This window comes from Oncorhynchus masou, chromosome 7 (genome assembly GCF_036934945.1).
Source record: "Oncorhynchus masou masou isolate Uvic2021 chromosome 7, UVic_Omas_1.1, whole genome shotgun sequence".
Lineage (NCBI taxonomy): Eukaryota > Metazoa > Chordata > Actinopteri > Salmoniformes > Salmonidae > Oncorhynchus > Oncorhynchus masou.
The window spans coordinates 8808919-8829589 of record NC_088218.1 but is presented as its reverse complement, the minus strand read 5'-3'; the positions used below and the strand labels follow the sequence as shown (position 1 = coordinate 8829589).

The window sequence follows — 20671 nt, the reverse complement described above, 5'->3', positions numbered from 1 at the left end:
ACCTTGTAGAGTCCATGCCCTGAATAACTGAGGCTGTTCTGAAGGCAAAATGGGATGCAACACAATATTAGGAAGGTGTTCCTAATGTTTTGTACAATCAGTGGATGTGATTGAGTTGAAATGCAACGAGGCTTGTCTTCCAAATGTTTAGTTGGGGCCAAAAAAAATAGCTAATTCCACAGCAGTTCAGTCTTTGTAAAGCTGACCTACAATTGTGTTCTCTACAAAACTAGGTTAACAGGGTACTTAAAAAGGTGCCATCTCCAATATTTACTATCATTTAAATTAATGATATAGGCCTACACATCGATTCTTAAGAAAGTGTTACCAATATAACTTATAAATGCCCCTAGAGCATGAATTAAAAAATACATTTAGGATTGTGACAAATATTTCTTACTTTAAAAAGATTACTTTCGGTGTAGGCTACTTCTCGGCTCTTTTGTTCCCAGTAGCAGGTATTATATGCAAAGTTGCAAGCCCCTCCCATGTGCTTTGAGTAGTTTCTTTTCTTCCAGTAGAGCCAACTTCCATTCCCTGTTCTCTACATTAAATATTATATTAGTGATTATGAAAGCTATTACCCACGATGTAACATCTGCTTGTCAACCTTTAATTGCCCGAGGAGCATTCCTTTGGGTTATAGAGTGTGGAGTGTGGACTGTGCATTGAAAGCAGAACTACAGCTCTGACTCTGTCCCTGAGAGAGATTAGCAGCTTGCCGAGGGGCCGCCCCTTTTCTTGTGCTAACAGTCGCTCCCGCCAAGAGAAAATAATACAGCTTCCTGCATCGCCCTTCCACCAGACAGTATAAAACCCCCACCGTGGCCCCCACCCCCATTACAGCCTTCATTCTCCGAATCCTCAACGTCGGCCGAAGGAAAGAAATCTGTCAAAATGGTGAGTGCTGAGTACTGCAGCTGATTCTGAAAAAAAATAACTACATTTTAGACAAACAGCGAGAGAAATAAATATGTCCTTGGATTGAACATTTATACATTTTCAGTCAAATATATAGGGGTATATTTATTTCTAGTTTGTTAGTGTTTGATAACTATACACTATCATTGGCTAATGTTACAGGTTTTTTTTATCTTATAGATAGCATTAAAAGCCACGCTGCCGTTGTTGGATAGGCTGTGGGTTTGGGTGCAGTGGAGACGGACTCGGCACTGTGACGAAGGGGACTCAGAGCATGTGGGGCTGACGCCAGAGAACTGGCACAGTTTCCTCCACCAGCGGGAGGAAAGCACATTACAGTCAGAAGCACTTGCCTCAATTTGATGTCGAAATGAATTTTCAAGAACAATTATTCCATTTGTTTGGGTGGAAGGGTATTTACAAAATTGCTTACTTGACCATTTGTTTTGGCTAAATGCAATTTTTTGTTGTACTTTTATTCTTGAGTAATAACAGGGGAGGGGATATTTGTATCTGGGTTGAGCAGTTATGAAGAGAAAAGAAGTTTGAGTATGTTCTAGAGGACACAATCAGATATCCTGTCTGTGCGTTACACAAAGCAGCGCGCTTTGGCACTGAGGGCAGAGTGGGGAGTGGCCTGCCGGGCTATGGATTTTTCCTCTCTAGCACTGGGAGTTCATAACTGCACTGCTGGTTTCATTGGAGAACGACTGCCCCCTCTCATTGAAAACAGGGTTAGTTCAAGACCGACCGCAGCACTACAGGCATTGTTAGCAGAAAGCAGGATCGACCCATTATAATGAATGGAACAAATTGCAATCACCCTGGTCAATCTTCCTGTAAATAAATGTTTTATTGGGAAGATAATCACGGTACCAATAATTGTTGTTCACACAGCTCAGTCTCTGTGGGGCTGCAGTAATAACCCGCATATGACTCAGCATTCAGCTGCCCAAAGCTTCACAGCCTGCGGAGGAGCAACCCCACCCTTTAGCCAGCTGTCGTTGGGGTAATATAAGATTTAAAGCTGGAACAGGTGTTAAGACACAGTAAAATGACTACTCTCACTATTGACTCATAATAATTTGTATCCTAACAATAGGACTACTGATTTGCAGTTGGTAAGGATGGTGCTTGTTGTCAAGCAGCAATGACATTGAATCCCTGGCCTATGATCGATTCAGATATCTAGACTGGGACAGTGATAGAGAGTATCATTGGAAACTGTGGGCTATATGCATGTGACCAGTCTGCAGCCAGGAATCTAAAAGGGAAAACAAAGGAAAGGACCAGAAATAGAAGGTCCTACCTTCATCATGAATAGGATTCACAGATGTCAGGGCTGATTTCATTGGATGGATCATTTTCAGATTTTCTTCCACAGCCAGTTCCATGAATAACACTTGCTCTTATTTATCCAACGGAGCTCTTCAGAGTTTGTGGAGGTTTAAGCGGTTTCTTGGCCACAAACAGTTTGGCCTGTACCTAGAGTCATTAATGTATTGTACTGTCAACATTTTTTCTTTTGTGTTTGATTGAATAACAGATAGGATATCCATGAGCATTCATCAGTTGAGGGATGACGTTATCTTGACGTTGAGCTTCATGAAGGCCATAAGTTGACACCTCTGTTTCTCTGCAGCGTGAGTGTATTTCTATGCATGTCGGCCAGGCCGGAGCCCAGATGGGCAATGCATGCTGGGAATTGTACTGCCTGGAACATGGGATCCAGCCTGATGGACAGATGCCCAGTGATAAGACAATCGGAGGGGGAGATGACTCCTTCAACACCTTCTTCAGTGAGACTGGGGCTGGTAAACATGTTCCTCGTGCAGTCTTTGTAGACCTGGAGCCAACCGTCATCGGTAAGTTCACAAACAATTTACCTATTGACATTCCAATCTCCATATTTTTATAGGTTAAAGCTACAGATATTAAACGTCAATTCCCCATGTCCACAGACGAGGTCCGCACAGGTACCTACCGCCAGCTGTTCCACCCCGAGCAGCTGATCACAGGCAAGGAGGACGCTGCCAACAACTATGCCCGTGGTCACTACACCATCGGCAAGGAGATCATCGACCTGGTACTCGATAGGACTCGCAAACTGGTAAGATCCATTTCATTGCTAGGCCTTGTGTTGACCTTGTACTGAAACCAAAAGGTATACATTTCAATGAAGGGTAATAAATACATTACATTTCTACCTTCTGTTTCTTTCAGGCTGACCAGTGCACTGGTCTCCAGGGCTTCCTGATCTTCCACAGCTTTGGAGGAGGCACCGGCTCTGGGTTCACCTCCCTGCTGATGGAACGTCTCTCTGTCGACTATGGGAAGAAGTCCAAGCTTGAATTTGCTGTTTACCCTGCTCCCCAAGTTTCTACTGCTGTGGTGGAGCCTTACAACTCCATCCTGACTACCCACACCACCCTGGAGCACTCAGACTGTGCCTTCATGGTGGACAATGAGGCCATCTATGATATCTGCCGCAGGAACCTGGACATTGAGCGCCCCACCTACACCAACCTCAACAGGCTGATTGGTCAGATCGTCTCCTCCATCACCGCCTCCCTGCGTTTCGATGGGGCCCTCAATGTGGACCTGACAGAGTTCCAGACCAACTTGGTGCCTTACCCCCGTATCCACTTCCCTCTTGCCACATATGCTCCAGTCATCTCTGCTGAGAAGGCCTACCATGAGCAGCTGTCTGTTGCTGACATCACCAACGCCTGCTTTGAGCCAGCCAATCAGATGGTGAAATGTGACCCACGTCACGGCAAGTACATGGCCTGCTGCCTGCTCTACCGTGGTGACGTTGTGCCCAAAGATGTCAACTCTGCCATCGCCACCATCAAGACCAAGCGCACCATCCAGTTTGTGGACTGGTGTCCCACTGGCTTCAAGGTCGGTATCAACTACCAGCCACCCACAGTGGTCCCTGGAGGAGATCTAGCCAAGGTCCAGAGAGCTGTGTGTATGCTGAGCAACACCACCGCCATCGCTGAGGCCTGGGCCAGGCTTGACCACAAGTTTGACCTGATGTACGCCAAGAGAGCCTTTGTGCACTGGTATGTGGGAGAGGGCATGGAGGAGGGAGAGTTCTCAGAGGCCAGAGAAGACATGGCAGCCCTGGAGAAGGATTATGAAGAGGTGGGTACTGACAGCATCGGAGAAGAGGATGAAGAAGGAGAGGAGTACTAAAGGGTGTAACTTCTGATCTGCTGATGTTCCATTAATATAGTCTACCAGTCCCGGATAGTGCAAGTAGTAAGAAAACAACAAAAAGGGTTTAACGGACTAATATTGGAAATCATTCCATAGAGTAAGCACATTCCACCCAGCTACAAGAAGAACCTTCCTGCCTCACATCAGCCATTTTGAATAAAATATGAAAGAAAAAACAAGTTTATTGTGTTTACTGGTTGAAACCTCTTGGTATGTCAACATGAAGTAGCAGATATATCTGACGCGTTGATCACACCGACAGCGTAATTTTGCAAAATAATATGCAGCATCATCTGGATGAGTGCAACAAAAGTTAAACATTCCCCTTCTGCTACCATTTCTGTCAAGCCGTCTATGTATACAGTTTGAAGCATATGTTCAATAAATCCAATGTATACACCACACAGAACGCACTGCAACTGCCTCTGCAACGCAATGCTGCAAGGCAAACACGGCAGGTCGCCTGGTGGTTAGAGTGTTGGGCCAGTAACCCAGAGGTTGCTCGATCAATCCCTGAGCTGACAAGGTAAAAATCTGTTGTTTGGCCCCTGAACAAGGTAGTTAACCCACTGTTCCTAGGCTGTCATTGTAAATACGAATTTGTTCTTAACTGACTTGCCTAGTGAAATAAAATTTAAATAAATACATTGATAATTAATGTACTTCTGATGTACCAAAAATTGCAATGACGCTGTCGGCGTGATGTGCCAAGCTGAGAAAAAGATTCAGCATACAACTGTAGGACATTTTAAAGTGAGCAGTTTCTAAAGTTGGTGGTAGGCCAAGCTATATGGAGCTGCCAAACTTACAAGTCAGACATTTAGAGAGGTTTACTAAACCAGATTTGATCAAACATTAACCCTCTCGCTCTCCGCAATCGCTCCAGATGTTTTCTGACCATACAACGTTATGCTACTGCATGCTATAGTACAGATCCTGTACAACAAAATGCACTCAAGTTATAATACTGTACGCTTGAAATTTATGGAATTCACTTTCATTGGTAAACAATCTCCACTTTGAAAAACAGCCCAATCCTCTTACTGAGCTCGTCACTGCCTTGCTAGCAATGAAGAGATTAAACATGCATTAAGGCTTAAATGTTAACAGCCTTTCCCTTCTATGGTTGATTGAAGTGATGGTGATTCTGCATCCTGTTGTTAAATCCCACTTTGTTAGACCCTCAAAATATTGCTGTCTACCAAACCCAGTATCAATAAGAGGACTTAAAGTATAGGCATATATCAGAGAAAACAATAACTCGTTGTTTTCACGGATTCTGTGATGATCTACCTTATGACATACACTCTACACATTTTCATGACAACTGGGAACTCAGACATCCGACTTCAGGGCGTTCAAAACAACTGGGAACTAGGGAAAAAACGAGGTCCGACTGGGGAAAATCGAACTTGGGTACTCTTTCTGGAGCGCCGACTTTCCGACCTAAATATAACTGACGTCATGATTTGACCTCGTATTTTTCCAGAGTTCCCAGTTGTTCTGAACGTGGTGGCATTGGGAACTCGGGACAAAAACCGAGTTCAAATCATGACGTCAGTGATCTTCAGGACGGAGTTCTAGAAAGATGCCCGATTGGGAATTAAGAGTTGGATGACCGATCAAAACCGTTTTCCGAGCCGGAGCTAGTTTCCCCACCTCTTGCTATCAGATTATAGTCGAACGTAAACTAGACTGGCCAATAAAATAGTGAGGAAAAAAAGTACACATTTTCGCTAATTCTTTCTGTATGAAGGGTATGCTATGCCTGAAGTTAGCTAGCTCTTCTAGCTAACAGCATTGGCGTGGCCTCTCTGGCGCGCGATATGCCTTCACGGCTGGCCAAAAACTTTTATTTTAAATTGAATCAAAAGTACTTCGTGGTTGAAAGTACATTTATAGTATTGTAACGTTGAATGTTCATAACACTTGGATTGGATGATTTTTGTCAGCATATTGGGATGAAACCTTACCTCACACTCGTTGGCAGTAGGAGACGTCAGTCTGTTTGCGTGGCAAATACGACACGTGCATGTTTGAAAACTAATTTGACCCCTTGAACGATTGTGATTGGTAAGATTGGAAAAAAATGAAAACCTGCACAATAAATAAACATTGTAAAAAAAAAATCTGAGAAAACAGCACTCAGTCTATTAAGCATTTGCAACACACAAACGTTTATTAGTTACCACACAAAGTTACAAAATAGGCATTTTTCATATTTTAACATTTTTTGTTTATTTTTTTCTGGTTTGCTTGAGGTAAACAACAATAATTGAACAAATCATTTACAACAATCTATATGGCACAGGAAGAGAAGAGGGAAGTATGGGTTAGTCATTTTACCTAGAGAACAAGGAATGTGAATGAGCAGGGTTTGAGATTTGGGTAAATTGTAAACAAATACGCTCTGAGGAGCAGGGAGAATCGGAGAGTGACAGCTGGCAAGCCTTCTTGACTCACATCCATCCTCATTCACCAACCACAGCCGAAACCTTTGTGATGACACTCTGAAAAGGACATAGTTCTTTGATGTAAAACGTTAAAATATTATGATTTCTATCTACGTTTGAGAGAACAATAAGCCATCTCAGCTCACCCCAATAACCTGGAAATGGTTCACAAGAGAAATCTGTCAGAGGACAGAAACACCCTCTTCCTCATCGCCACCACAGAGAATAGCAAGAAATCAAAGGCATCATTCAAACAGGAGAGAAAGCACAAAGGACAGCTTGGTCATTCTACACCATATTGTAGAGAAAAGGTGAGGTAAGACACAGTTGATGATTGCAGATATAATTCCATGGCGCAAGGGAAGGATCATTGAGTGGGGTGGGGGGGGGGGGGGTCTGTGGTACAGGCAGGTAGGCAGGTCTGGATCGAGTTGGTTTCACTGGGGCAGGGCTTTCAGGATGGCATTCACCTCCTCCGCCACAGCGGTCAGGGCAAACTCAAACTGCTCCTGTAGGGAAAATGATCATTATGTGATTTAAATTGAACAGTGAATAGATAGGTTATAATCCAATTGTGGATGTGCGTTATGGTCTGATGACGCAATGCATGTTTGGGAATTTATCCACCATAGATGATATACTGTACATACATAAGGTTGTATTTATGACAGTACCTTGGTGCGCACCATCCCTGGTCTCTGGTCACGGACGTGTTCCAGGGTAGCAGCAATGTCAATCTCCTTCACTCCTGAAATGAAACTTCAATTTGAAGCCAAAAATGCATGCAGAAAACCCTCCTATACCAAGATCACACATCCATTTACATACACGGAAATGGACAGTCTAACATGCTCACCCTTGGCCATGCGGTTCAGAACCATGTCAATCAGGATGTAGGTGCCAGTCCGGCCTGTACCATCACTGTGTAGGAAAACATGAACATCTTAACATTAATAATAGACCAAACAATAAACAAATCAACTTACAACTGTTGTTTGCTGAGGAGGCTGGTGGGAGGAGCTATAGGAGGACGGGCTCATTGTATTGGCTGGAATGGAATCAATGGAACGGAGTTAAACACGTTGTTTCCATGTGTTTGGTACCATTCCATTGATTCCATTTTAGCCAATACAATGAGCCGTCCTCCTATAGCTCCTCCCACCAGCCCCATCTGGCTGTTTGTTTCCTGCTGTGTTTTGTGTATGTAATATGCAAGCTGTGCTAAGAATCCTCTCTTGTTGGACAATAAACGTCAATCTAGCTTCCATGCATTATTTAGTCATAACACCACCATAGACAATGGAGTGCATTCAGAGAGGAAGAGGCGAAGTGAGAGGGAGAACTCGGCCCAAAATCTCTGTTCCCCAGCAGGTGGCGTTTTTTCATTTTCTTTCCGCACACCAAGCAATGAGTTTTTGTATGGTGGTCAATGAATGTCGAATTTGGTTAACAAAAAATGTAATAGTTTATTTGTTACGTGAGGTTTATTTGATCGAATATAAGTTTTGTAATTCTTAGGTTGTTGCGCGTGTATTGATATAAGTAGAACACGTGACATCCAGGCAACTTTATATCGAAGTTGTGCCTGTGCTATGCGGGATCTTTAACCGTTTTACAATTCAACGGGATAGGGACGTCTCAAGGATCCCTGCTAGCAAATACCATTGCGGTTGTTCACACGCGTATCTGCCCTCTCATTGGCTAGAATTACGTTTTTACATGTTAGTCATTTAGCAGACACTATTATCCAGAGTGACTTACAGCAGTGAGTGCATACTTTTTTGTAACTCTGGTGTTGCAAGCGCCACACTCTACCAACTGACCCACACGGGTCAGAAGGGTCGCACCTGTCTTGCCTCGTCCCGACTGTCTTCCATTTTTTAAAGACATTTATTTTCATTGTTAGGGCGGCCAATGGAGCATCTGGGTCAATATAGTGGAACATCAGTGCTACATTTACACTCTCTCCGACAACACCTGAACCAAGCCGCACCTGAAAGAGAATGGCGAGGTTCTGCCACCATGTGGACAAAAGCGGTATTACAAACGTTGGTTTACCTGCAGTGTACAATGATCGGACAAGATCTGCCTCTGTAGCACTTATTCACCTTTCTGTGGAGCAGCAGGGAGAGAGGGAAATCAAATATAAGTGAATACTGAATGAATAGTGAACACTGATGGAGAAATATATATTGATCATGCTTGACAATGGCAAGTCATACAAACGTCAGATAAGCTAAAATGAGGACAACAACACAAATCCGAGCTCGATTGCAGCCGTGTCCTAATTAATAAAAATGTTAAAGTCGCATTCCAGGCCGTTTACATTGCAGATGTTGCATTGCATCAGCCAATGGTTGCGTGCCACGTCATCTGACTGTGCAGTTGGGCATCAGACTGCGTAATCACACGATGTGGCTCGCTGATCTTTTTTAAAGACCTATGCAAGCATTAGGAGATCTGGCAGCAATATAGTCGCACTGGAACGCAGCCTGGCGGTTCTAAACAAGCAGTCAGTGTGTATTCAATATGGAGGAAAACAGCCCTGTTTTGAAGCTCCACTCCAGTTTAACAATCATTATAGGATGAAAATAACTTCTAGATAAAAAGGAGCGTTCGCAGCATAGTGATGAGGAGGAGAGTCAAAAGGGTGAGAGAAATGTAGACAGAGAGAGTATAAAACAGGGAGAGAGACGAGGGAGCAAAGGGGTTAGGCGATGGACCTCCTGCTGCAGCCACACCTGTCCATGATCATTTTTGTGACTATGCAACTGGACCCAGACTACTAGCTGCAAATCACAAAGATGACACGGACAGATATGTAAAATATCATGAGCCCGCTGACCTCCATCGCAAGATAGATGTGTGAGAGCAAAGAAGAGGAGGGACAGAGGGAGAGATGTCAGGAGGGATTGAAAGGGAAAGAGAAAGGCTAACTAAGTAAAGACAACACACACACAGAGACAGAGTGTAAAAGGAAAGAGAGCAGGATGGATGAGTGAAATGACATATGTTGTATATGTTTTGGTCATCCCATCATCTAGTAGGGATCAGATGAGTGAAATGGATTTAGGATTATAAGGAGTTGTGGACAGAGAAAGGTCTGTGAAACTGACACTGTTGATGACTGACAAAGGAATGAGACCAAACGAGATAGGAGCATGTTCTGGCAAAACCATAGGATGTATCATATCATAAAACCCCTTCCAAACCTCAAAATGTCAAACATTCTGTTGTCCTGTAAATCTGGGTTGTGTTCATTATAGCATGCAATATTTTAAAGTGTTTTTCAAACGGAAAACAAAAATGAGCAGTAGTCCATTTTCCCCCCCCATTTCGTGCCTAGTAAACACAACCCTGCGTTCAATGTCCATGCAGTACCTGCGGAAGTCCAGTAGGGTGCGTGTGGAGGTGGGGATGCCCTGGGCAGGCCAGCTGAGGAAGTGGAACTGGGTGAGTGTGCGGGTCTCCTGGGTCTGGACGTTCTTCAGGTAGAAACTACGAACCAGGAAGTCATTGCACCAGATGTGCTCCGAAACCAGGTTCACCTGATGGACACACAGACCATTGTTACAGATCAGGACAGACACACACACACACCGAGTCAGACACACACACACCGAGTCAGACACACACACCTCATAGATGTGGTAGAGGGAGGATCCCTCGTCAGGCCAGTAGCGATCACACTGTTTCTCTCCGTCCTCAACCAGGGCTGTCATCATCACTATCACCGTGCAGCCATTCTCCCAAACCATCTATAGAGAAACACCATCACACACACACACACTCGAACATGTAAACATAGAGCTTGGAGACCAATAACATCATAATGTAATCTTTCAACATCACATTGGCATGTGTTTTGAGTGTTGATTTATGTGAACAAATGTTTGTACACATTATATACATTCTTAAAACATTTAGATTAAAGCAGCAGCAGCAACAAATTGGCATGTCCCTAAAGGGACAATAAAGTTTTGCATTTGAATTGTATTCATATTACACACATATGAACACTCATCCGGAGTGACTGACCTGCCAGAAGTCGGCGATGGTGTGAGACAGGGGTCCTTGTGTGGCGATGTACGTTGGCATCCGGGGGTCATGCTCAATCTAGGGGTCACAGAGGGGAAAGGTCATCATGGGTCACCTCCTGGCATCCACAATAGAGGACACTATGGACACTGGTGGTCGCCGTGGAAACGGCTCCATTCACTGACCAGTGGCATTTACGGGGCGGGTGAGTGGATCTGCTTCCCAAATGGCACCCTATTCCCTATATAGTGCACTTCTTTTGAGCAGGGCACATAGCACTCTGGTCATAAGTAGTGCACTGGGTAGGGGACAGAGTACCATTTGGGAAGCATCAGGGGAGAGATTCCACAACTAGTGTTCCAGTTTGATCAATGGAGTGTTGGTGTCAGACGGCTACAGGGCCATAGGTGGGACCAGCACCATATTCAGAAAGAGTATCAGAGCAGGAGTCCTGATATATGATCAGTCTTTTACATCATAATGACAGATCATATGGATTCTAGATCAGCACTTCTACCCCGAGGCCCTTTTCTAATACAGATCAGAGTGATATATAGAGAAGGCTTTGGGTGGGGATCTATTGGGTGGGGATCTATTGGGTGGGGATCTATCCCTATGAGCACAAGACGTTGAAAATACAGCGGGGATCAGGATTACTTCTTACTATGGTGCTGGCGTTGATGTAGTCGGTCCTGGAGGGGTTGTTCTCCGCCTTCATCTTCACCCTGGAGTGATCATCTGCAGAGCAAAGACACAAAACAAAAACCTAGAATCACGGAGGCCGCCTGGGTGGTTTAACCTAGAATCACGGAGGTCAGGCCACCTGGGTGGTTTAACCTAGAATCACAGCCAGGCCACCTGGGTGGTTTAACCTAGAATCACGGAGGCCAGGCCACCTGGGGGTTTAACCTAGAATCACGGAGGCCAGGCCACCTGGGTGGTTTAACCTAGAATCACGGAGGCCAGGCCACCTGGGTGGTTTAACCTAGAATCACGGAGACCAGGCCACCTGGGGGTTTAACCTAGAATCACGGAGGCCGCCTGGGTGGTTTAACCTAGAATCACGGAGGCCAGGCCACCTGGGTGGTTTAACCTAGAATCACGGAGGCCAGGCCATCTGGGTGGTTTAACCTAGAATCACGGAGGCCAGGCCACCTGGGGGGGTTTAACCTAGAATCACGGAGGCCAGGCCACCTGGGTGGTTTAACCTAGAATCACAGAGGCCAGGCCACCTGGGTGGTTTAACCTAGAATCACGGAGGCCAGGCCACCTGGGTGGTTTAACCTAGAATCACGGAGGCCAGGCCACCTGGGTGGTTTAACCTAGAATCAGGCCGCCTGGGTGGTTTAACCTAGAATCACGGAGGCCAGGCCACCTGGGTGGTTTAACCTAGAATCACGGAGGCCAGGCCACCTGGGTGGTCTAGCTGGTGGTGCCGGCGGTCACCCTCAGCATACAGTCTGTGTGGGTTTAATCTGACCCACTGTCATTTTGACTAGATCTCCCCCTAACATTCCTGTCCGTCCACTCTCCTAGCCTGGTCTCAGATCGGTTGACATGAAATGTTTGGTGAGAGATTGACAAGGAGCAAAACAGCCCAAACAGCTCTGGGACCCAGGCTATCACTTTCTGTTCAACAAAAATCAACCAAGAAAATACAAAGGGAAAATAAATCAAGGAGGAGATGTGGAAGAAAGGAGGGAAGAAGAAAGAGGAGGATGAGGGGAAGAAGAAGAACTTACAGGGCACAGAGTCAGGGCAGCGGTTCTTCTTCAGGTTGGTGTCACTCTGCGCCACAGACATGGTGCTGGGTTCAGCCTGGTAGGAACACAGGGCCTCCCACTCCTTCAGCAGACGGTCCTTGTTCTTCAGGTGGTCCTCCATGTAAGCCTGTGAGTTAGGAGGACAGAGGAGGTTCCCAGTACTAGGGTGACTCTTACTTAGATAATACACTACACTCTTCCTCTGTCAATGCCTTCAACTGGATGAATCTGTCTTCTAGAGTCTGATGGTTAATGTGTATTTAATTGTCAGTACCAGACCTGGATTCAAATAGTATTAGTTTTATTTCAAATATTTTTAGGGTTTGATTGAGCCTGCCTGCAGTGCAAGGTGGGTAAGATTTGCACTTTTGGGACTAGTCCATTGATTCCACTGCGGAAAGAAGTTGGGCAAGTTCAATCAAGCGCAGCAAAAGTATTTGATGGAAAACAAATACTATTTGAACCCAGGTTTAGTCAGAACAGCGGTAGAGAGATCTGAGGCAGAGTAGGAATAAATTAATGACTGAATGCATAGAGTAAATGTTCAGAGTGACACTGACCAGGATCATATGACCGGTGGAGATGTCCATGTTGGTCTGCGCTGGTTCCTCGCACCAGGAAGAGGTGCTGCTGTGGGAGCTCGGGCTGGGCTGGGGCACGTCGCTGGGCTGGGGCGCGTCACTGAACTGGGACGACACACTGCTCACCCTGGACGTGTCCGTACCTCCTCCACCACCACCACCACCTCCTCCTCCTCCACCACCAGCACCCCCACCGCCCCCCGCAGCTCCTGCCCCCTCCTGACGCTCGAAGAGTCCCCTGGATCCCATGTGCTGACGACACAGGTCCTGACAGAAGGAGAAGGGGACCATGACAGTCAATGGGTTTTCTACAGACACAATGTATTACTAAATCAGGGATCAATGTCCCGCGATACAGTCACACTGGTAGTCCTGGGAAGTTGGGGTCTACAATGTATTACTAAATCAGGGATCAATACGATACAGTCACACTGGTAGTCAGGGTATTACTAAATCAGGGATCAATGTCCCGCGATACAGTCACACTGGTAGTCGATACAGTCACACTGGTAGTCCTGGGAAGTTGGGGTCTACTACTAAATCAGGGATCAATGTCCCGCGATACAGTCACACTGGTAGTCCTGGGATCAATGTCCCGCGATACAGTCACACTGGTAGTCCTGGGAAGTTGGGGTCTACAATGTATTACTAAATCAGGGATCAATGTCCCGCGATACAGTCAAAGTCAGGGAAGTTGGGGGTATTACTAAATCAGGGATCAATGTCCCGCGATACAGTCACACTGGTAGTCCTGGGAAGTTGGGGTCTACAATGTATTACTAAATCAGGGATCAATGTCCCGCGATACAGTCACACTGGTAGTCCTGGGAAGTTGGGCTCTGCAGCATGCACAGGTCTCTTTCAATACATCTCATGTCTCAGACTAGTGAATCCTTGTGCAGGTTGAAAACTGAAGAGTGAATGTGTTCATGTTGGACTGTTTGCGAGTTGTCTTTTTAGGGAGTATTACACTGTTGACATTGGTGAAGAGAGGGCGACATAAGAAGATATAGTGGCTGGACAAACCCATGTAAGATAAATACTTTATTGAACCCTGAGGGGAAATTGGTTTGTCAATCATATCTCATCGAGCAATGTGCTGTCTGTCTATAGTCTACAGTACTCCCACTTGACTTGGTCCTGCATGGCTGTGAGGTGTCAGTTGACGGCTGGGCCTACTTACCTATGTGTGTGTGTGCGCACCTACCTGGTACTCCTGGTGTGTAACGCTGCCTCCCTCTGGGCCCAGGCCTAGCTTCTCAGACGCCAGGCGGTTAGTGTGGCGACGCAGGCAGACGATGGTCATTGTCGCCACCAGGATCCCGCCAACACAGGCCACGCCCACCATGGTCATGAACACCCAACGGGTGCCATCTCGGACCCGGGTGGCCTGAGGTAAGCCCCGCCCATCAGTTCTCTGTCGAGGGGGGAGGTGACAGAGACAGAAAGAGCGAGGGAAGGAAAACAAAATTGTTAGCTGAATATCTCACTGATGAGCCAATAAAATAGCTTTTGAAAGAGTGTTTATCCTTTAGTGGAAGGATGAGACTCTGGTTCTTTAGAGCCCCACTAATGTCCTGCAACAGAAGAATTGAGCAAAGTTATTATTATTGAGGAAGTGGATGAGAGAAAACATGGGTGGTGTTCATTAGGGGGAAAATGTTTTGAAACAGAGTGAAAAGTCCAATCAGAACAGAGATATTCATGTTGCGAAACGTTTTTCTACATTGTACCCCACTGAATGCAACACAAGTACTGTTGCAGCCTGACCCCCAATCATTTATTCTCTTTCATCTCTCCTTCTCCTCCCTGGTTGCACGGTTGCCTCTCCTGCCCTCCTGACCTCTCTTTCCTCTTCAGAGGCCACAGGAATGTGCTGAAGGATTTGGGGGTTGGGGGATGGAGCTATAGTCTGAGACATTGGGGTGGGGGGTGCTATAGTCTGACTTGGGGGATTGGGGTGAGGTGGGGGAGTGGAGCTATAGTCAGAAATTGGGGTAGGGGGGTGAAGGTATAGTCTGAGACATTGGGGTGAAAGGTGGAGCTGTAGTCTGAGATATTTGGGGGGGGGGGGGTTGCTTCACCTGATAGTCTAAAGGGGCCTGAAGATGAGAGATGGAGAAAAAAGGGGGGAAGGGGAAGAAAACAGAAAGGGGGAAGAACCGAATGACCCGTTTCTGGAGACGACTATTAAGATCTGGACATGAGGTGAATTTACCTAACTGACATCAGGGGATGCAGGGGTGGGAGAGGAGGGGGGGGGGGGGGAGAGGAGGGAAGAAGAGAGGGATGGGTATAGGAGGGGAGAGGAGGGAAGAAGAGAGGGATGGGTATAGGAGGGGAGGGGAGAAGAAGAGAGGGATGGGTATAGGAGGGGGGGGAGAGGGAGGGAAGGAAGAGGGGGATGGGTATAGGAGGGGAGGGGGAGAAGAAGAGAGGGATGGGTATAGGAGAGGAGGGGGAGAAGAAGAGAGGGATGGGAGGGAGGAAGAGGGGGATGGGTATATGAGGGGAGGGAGGGAGGAAGAGGGGGATGGGTATATGAGGGGAGGGAGGGAGGAAGAGGGGGATGGGTATAGGAGGGGAGGGGGAGAAGACGAGAGGGATGGGTATAGGAGGGGAGGGAGGGAGGGAGGGAGGAAGAGGGGGATGGGATAGGAGGGGAGGGAGGGAGGAAGAGGGGGATGGGTATGGGGAGGGGAGGAAGAGAGGGATGGGTATAGGAGGGGAGGAAGAGAGGGATGGGTATAGGAGGGGAGGGAGGGAGGAAGAGGGGGATGGGTATAGGAGGGGAGGGAGGGAGGGAGGAAGAGAGGGATGGGTATAGGAGGGGAGGGAGGGGGAAGAGGGGGATGGGTATATGAGGGGAGGGAGGGAGGAAGAGGGGGATGGGTATAGGAGGGGAGGGAGGGAGGAAGAGAGGGATGGGTATAGGAGGGGAGGGAGGGGAGGAAGAGAGGGATGGGTATAGGAGGGGAGGAAGAGAGGGATGGGTATAGGAGGGGAGGGAGGGGAGGAAGAGAGGGATGGGTATAGGAGGGGAGGAAGAGAGGGATGGGTATAGGAGGGGAGGGAGGGGAGGAAGAGAGGGATGGGTATAGGAGGGGAGGAAGAGAGGGATGGGTATAGGAGGGGAGGAAGAGAGGGATGGGTATAGGAGGGGAGGAAGAGAGGGATGGGTATAGGAGGGGAAGAAGGGAGGAAGAGACTGATTGATTTAAGGCAACAGAGAGACCAAGAGGTTGCAGTTTATTTTGAAGACAACAGAGAGACCAAGAGGTTGATTCAATAGAAAAGTAGCGTGATGAGTACAGTAGATAGACTCCAGATCATTCCATTACTGCAGACATTGACTTCTGTCACAAGTGTCTTAACTCAGTTTGTTGTTGCCAAAAGCGATATGCAACTTCATTCATCACTATTGTGAGTGATGCAAACAGTTAGCAAACATAAGGCCTAACTATTTATTTTTCACTAAATAAAAAAAATGGAATTGACAACTAGAATTAAAGGGTTTTAAACTTAGATTACACACACTGGTACATGTGTGTGTGTACGCACTGGTACATGTGTGTGTGTGTATGCACAATATCAGACTTCCAAGATAAATGTAATGGACATTATTGCAGAATTGTTATAATTCAAGAGGAGAGATTGCCCATGTGAAATTATTCAAAATGCAAACAAGATACAGTTACAATGTGCACCAACACTAATTACTGTAACCCGATATAGGTCCCGTTAAATATTATAATATTGATAGACGAGTCCTCAAACAGATTAAATTCGATAAGTGTTATTTGCTGTACTTTCTTGAATATGTTTTTAAAATCTTCATTATGATTAAATATCCAGATAAACCAAATCATAATATTTGACAACGAATCATGCGACAATCCCACACACACCACGCGGACTGAGCATCTCGTAGATGTGCGTGCGCTATGCCGGCAGAATCTGATGAAAAGGTCTAAACTAACAGATAACATTAATGCGTAAGCAATTTACAAATGGCAACTAAATCGTAGACATATATGAAGTGGAACTAAATACAACTATTATAGAATCAAATCAGGCCTATAAGAAATACAATTCGCGACTTGGGCCCTTAAGAATAACTCCAGACAAATCTACCATTCAAAAGTATGAATAGCCTATTAGTATGCTAAATATAAGCGACACTCACCCAACATCCACCTTCCGTGAAAGAAAGACGACTTGACTTTGATAGTGCACAATATAAAATTAGATCTGTCTCTTGCTTTCCATAATGCGTTTATAAAGTGGAAAATAGCGCATCATTTGATTGAATTTTGGCGGCAGTGTGACCTACTAGCTCAGGCCCAGGGACGATGTGAGACGACCAAGAGAGGAGTGGTGCGCGTGACCAATATGAATTAAAGAGACAGTCTTGTGTCTTTCGGGAGCGCGCACGTTTCATTCGACCGCAAAATACGTTTGTCATATCAAAGGATATAGCCATTCTAGGTATTTCAGGCAGAGGAAAATAGTTTGACTGTGAAAATGCACAGAAGGACGCAAAGAATATTGATGATGAATGCCAATAGATTCTAATGCAAAGAGACCCCCGTCTCTCGCTTCCTCTCTCTCGCGCGCACACACACACTAAATACAGCATAACATTCTCTTACCTCACCGACACCTGTCTGCAAGATCTTCAGAGCAGTTTCAGACTCCAGAAAGTTCTTCTCTGCAACTGAGTAAATTATGAAACAAAATAAAATAGTTGCCATCTTGCAAAAAAAGTTATATTCTTGCTATTATATATTTTAAAAAACACTAGTGGTTCAAAAATCCCTTTTATACCCCTATCTCACTTTTTGTCCAAGTTGTGTGTGTGTGTGTGTGTGTGTGTGTAGATATTGTCTTGGTGGTTTACATAGAGCAGCGGGACATTGGGTCAATTTGACCCCGTCTGACCCCAGTAACAGGTCCACTTACCGGCTTTCTCTGCCACGTCTTCAGCACTCAGGTTCTGGCTGTTGGGGCGAACACGGAATGTCAGGGCAGGGCCCACCACACTGTAGAGAGACAGGAACATTCCATCAAACTATTGGTTAATATAGCTGGGGCCGGGAGAGAGAGGGCTGGTGGGATGGTGGTAGGAGCAGGATGACTGGGAGGTGGGGGCTTTATTTTGGGTGTGAATAAGCCCCAAATTTACACTGTTATACAAGCTGTACACTCACTACTTTAAATTGTAGCAAAGTGTCATTTCTTCAGTGTTGTCACATGAAAAGATATACTCAAATATCTACAAAAATGTGAGGGGTGTACTCACTTTTGTACATACAGTGCCTTGCGAAAGTATTCGGCCCCCTTGAACTTTGCGACCTTTTGCCACATTTCAGGCTTCAAACATAAAGATATAAAACTGTATTTTTTTGTGAAGAATCAACAACAAGTGGGACACAATCATGAAGTGGAACGGCATTTATTGGATATTTCAAACTTTTTTAACAAATCAAAAACTGAAAAATTGGGCGTGCAAAATTATTCAGCCCCTTTACTTTCAGTGCAGCAAACTCTCTCCAGAAGTTCAGTGAGGATCTCTGAATGATCCAATGTTGACCTAAATGACTAATGATGATAAATACAATCCACCTGTGTGTAATCAAGTCTCCGTATAAATGCACCTGCACTGTGATAGTCTCAGAGGTCCGTTAAAAGCGCAGAGAGCATCATGAAGAACAAGGAACACACCAGGCAGGTCCGAGATACTGTTGTGAAGAAGTTTAAAGCCGGATTTGGATACAAAAAGATTTCCCAAGCTTTAAACATCCCAAGGAGCACTGTGCAAGCGATAATATTGAAATGGAAGGAGTATCAGACCACTGCAAATCTACCAAGACCTGGCCGTCCCTCTAAACTTTCAGCTCATACAAGGAGAAGACTGATCAGAGATGCAGCCAAGAGGCCCATGATCACTCTGGATGAACTGCAGAGATCTACAGCTGAGGTGGGAGACTCTGTCCATAGGACAACAATCAGTCGTATATTGCAAAAATCTGGCCTTTATGGAAGAGTGGCAAGAAGAAAGCCATTTCTTAAAGATATCCATAAAAAGTGTTGTTTAAAGGTTGCCACAAGCCACCTGGGAGACACACTAAACATGTGGAAGAAGGTGCTCTGGTCAGATGAAACCAAAATTGAACTTTTTGGCAACAATGCAAAACGTTATGTTTGGCGTAAAAGCAACACAGCTCATCACCCTGAACACACCATACCCACTGTCAAACATGGTGGTGGCAGCATCATGGTTTGGGCCTGCTTTTCTTCAGCAGGGACAGGGAAGATGGTTAAAATTGATGGGAAGATGGATGGAGCCAAATACAGGACCATTCTGGAAGAAAACCTGATGGAGTCTGCAAAAGACCTGAGACTGGGACGGAGATTTGTCTTCCAACAAGACAATGATCCAAAACATAAAGCAAAATCTACAATGGAATGGTTCAAAAATAAACATATCCAGGTGTTAGAATGGCCAAGTCAAAGTCCAGACCTGAATCCAATCGAGAATCTGTGGAAAGAACTGAAAACTGCTGTTCACAAATGCTCTCCATCCAACCTCACTGAGCTCGAGCTGTTTTGCAAGGAGGAATGGGAAAAAAATTCAGTCTCTCGATGTGCAAAACTGATAGAGACATACCCCAAGCGATTTACAGCTGTAATCGCAGCAAAAGGTGGCGCTACAAAGTATTAACTTATTAACTTAAGCGGGCTGAATAATTTTGCACGCCCAATTTTTCAGTTTTTGATTTGTTAAAAAAGTTTGAAATATCCAATAAATGTCGTTCCACTTCATGATTGTGTCCCACTTGTTGTTGAGTCTTCACAAAAAAATACAGTTTTATATCTTTATGTTTGAAGCCTGAAATGTAGCAAAAGGTCGCCAAGTTCAAGGGGGCCGAATACTTTCGCAAGGCACTGTACATACATACATACATACATACATACATACATACATACATACATACATACATACATACATACATACATACACACACACGCAGTACAGTTGAAGTCTGAAGTTTACATACCCTTAGGTTGGAGTCATTCTAACTCGTTTTTCAACCACTCCACAAATTTCTTGTTAACAAACTATAGTTTTGGCAAGTCGGTTAGGACAACTAATTTGTACATGACACAAGTCATTTTTCCAACAATTGTTTACAGACAGATTATTTCACTTATTCACTGTATCACAATTCCAGTGGGTCAGAAGTTTACATACACTAAATTGACTGTGCCTATAAACAACTTGGAAAATTCCAGAAAATTGTCATGGCTTTAGAAGCTTCTTATAGGCTAATTGACCTTATTTGAGTCAATTGGAGGTGTACCTGTGGATGTATTTCAAGGCCTACCCTCAAACTCAGTGCCTCTTTGCTTGACATCATGGGAAAATAAAAAGAAATCAGCCAAGAGCTCAGAAAAGAATGTGTAGATCCCCACAAGTCTGGCTCATCCTTGGGAGCAATTTCCAAACGCCTGAAGGTACCACATGCATCTGTACAAACAATAGTATGCAAGTATAAACACCATGGGACCACGCAGCCATCATACCACTCAGGAAGGAGACGCATTCTGTCTCCTAGAGATGAACGTACTTTGGTGCGAAAGGTGCAAATCAATCCCAGAACAACAGCAACGGACCTTGTGAAGATGC

General features: G+C 45.3%; 2 protein-coding genes across 4 annotated transcripts in view; one reads left to right on the top strand and one right to left on the bottom strand.

Annotated features, from left to right (window-relative positions):
- The first annotated feature begins 789 nt into the window (after positions 1 to 789).
- Positions 790 to 4325, top strand: LOC135543178 (tubulin alpha chain-like). Of its 3 annotated transcripts, none has more exons than XM_064970267.1 (5): positions 795 to 900; positions 1102 to 1334; positions 2564 to 2786; positions 2883 to 3031; positions 3145 to 4325. In XM_064970267.1, exons 3-5 carry the CDS (start codon positions 2579 to 2581, stop codon positions 4120 to 4122), a joined length of 1335 nt encoding a protein of 444 aa, XP_064826339.1. In that variant the 5' UTR covers positions 795 to 900; positions 1102 to 1334; positions 2564 to 2578; the 3' UTR covers positions 4123 to 4325. The 3 variants fall into 3 exon arrangements, with proteins under 3 accessions (XP_064826338.1, XP_064826339.1, XP_064826340.1); XM_064970268.1 differs by having other exon boundaries at positions 810 to 900; positions 1084 to 1334; XM_064970266.1 differs by lacking the exon at positions 1102 to 1334 and having other exon boundaries at positions 790 to 900.
- Positions 4326 to 6299: 1974 nt separating this feature from the next.
- Positions 6300 to 20671, bottom strand: part of LOC135542947 (receptor-type tyrosine-protein phosphatase-like N) — a 46063-nt gene continuing 31691 nt past the window's right edge. Inside the window, exons 12-24 of the mRNA XM_064970075.1 lie at positions 17944 to 18023; positions 17634 to 17698; positions 14189 to 14398; positions 12961 to 13248; positions 12380 to 12527; positions 11302 to 11375; positions 10638 to 10715; positions 10238 to 10357; positions 9981 to 10147; positions 8658 to 8711; positions 7456 to 7520; positions 7274 to 7347; positions 6300 to 7108 (exon numbers count right to left, since the gene is read on the bottom strand). Coding sequence (XP_064826147.1) covers positions 7037 to 7108; positions 7274 to 7347; positions 7456 to 7520; positions 8658 to 8711; positions 9981 to 10147; positions 10238 to 10357; positions 10638 to 10715; positions 11302 to 11375; positions 12380 to 12527; positions 12961 to 13248; positions 14189 to 14398; positions 17634 to 17698; positions 17944 to 18023 — 1495 coding nt within the window. The 3' untranslated portion in view covers positions 6300 to 7036. The remainder of the gene's footprint in view (positions 7109 to 7273; positions 7348 to 7455; positions 7521 to 8657; positions 8712 to 9980; positions 10148 to 10237; positions 10358 to 10637; positions 10716 to 11301; positions 11376 to 12379; positions 12528 to 12960; positions 13249 to 14188; positions 14399 to 17633; positions 17699 to 17943; positions 18024 to 20671) is intronic.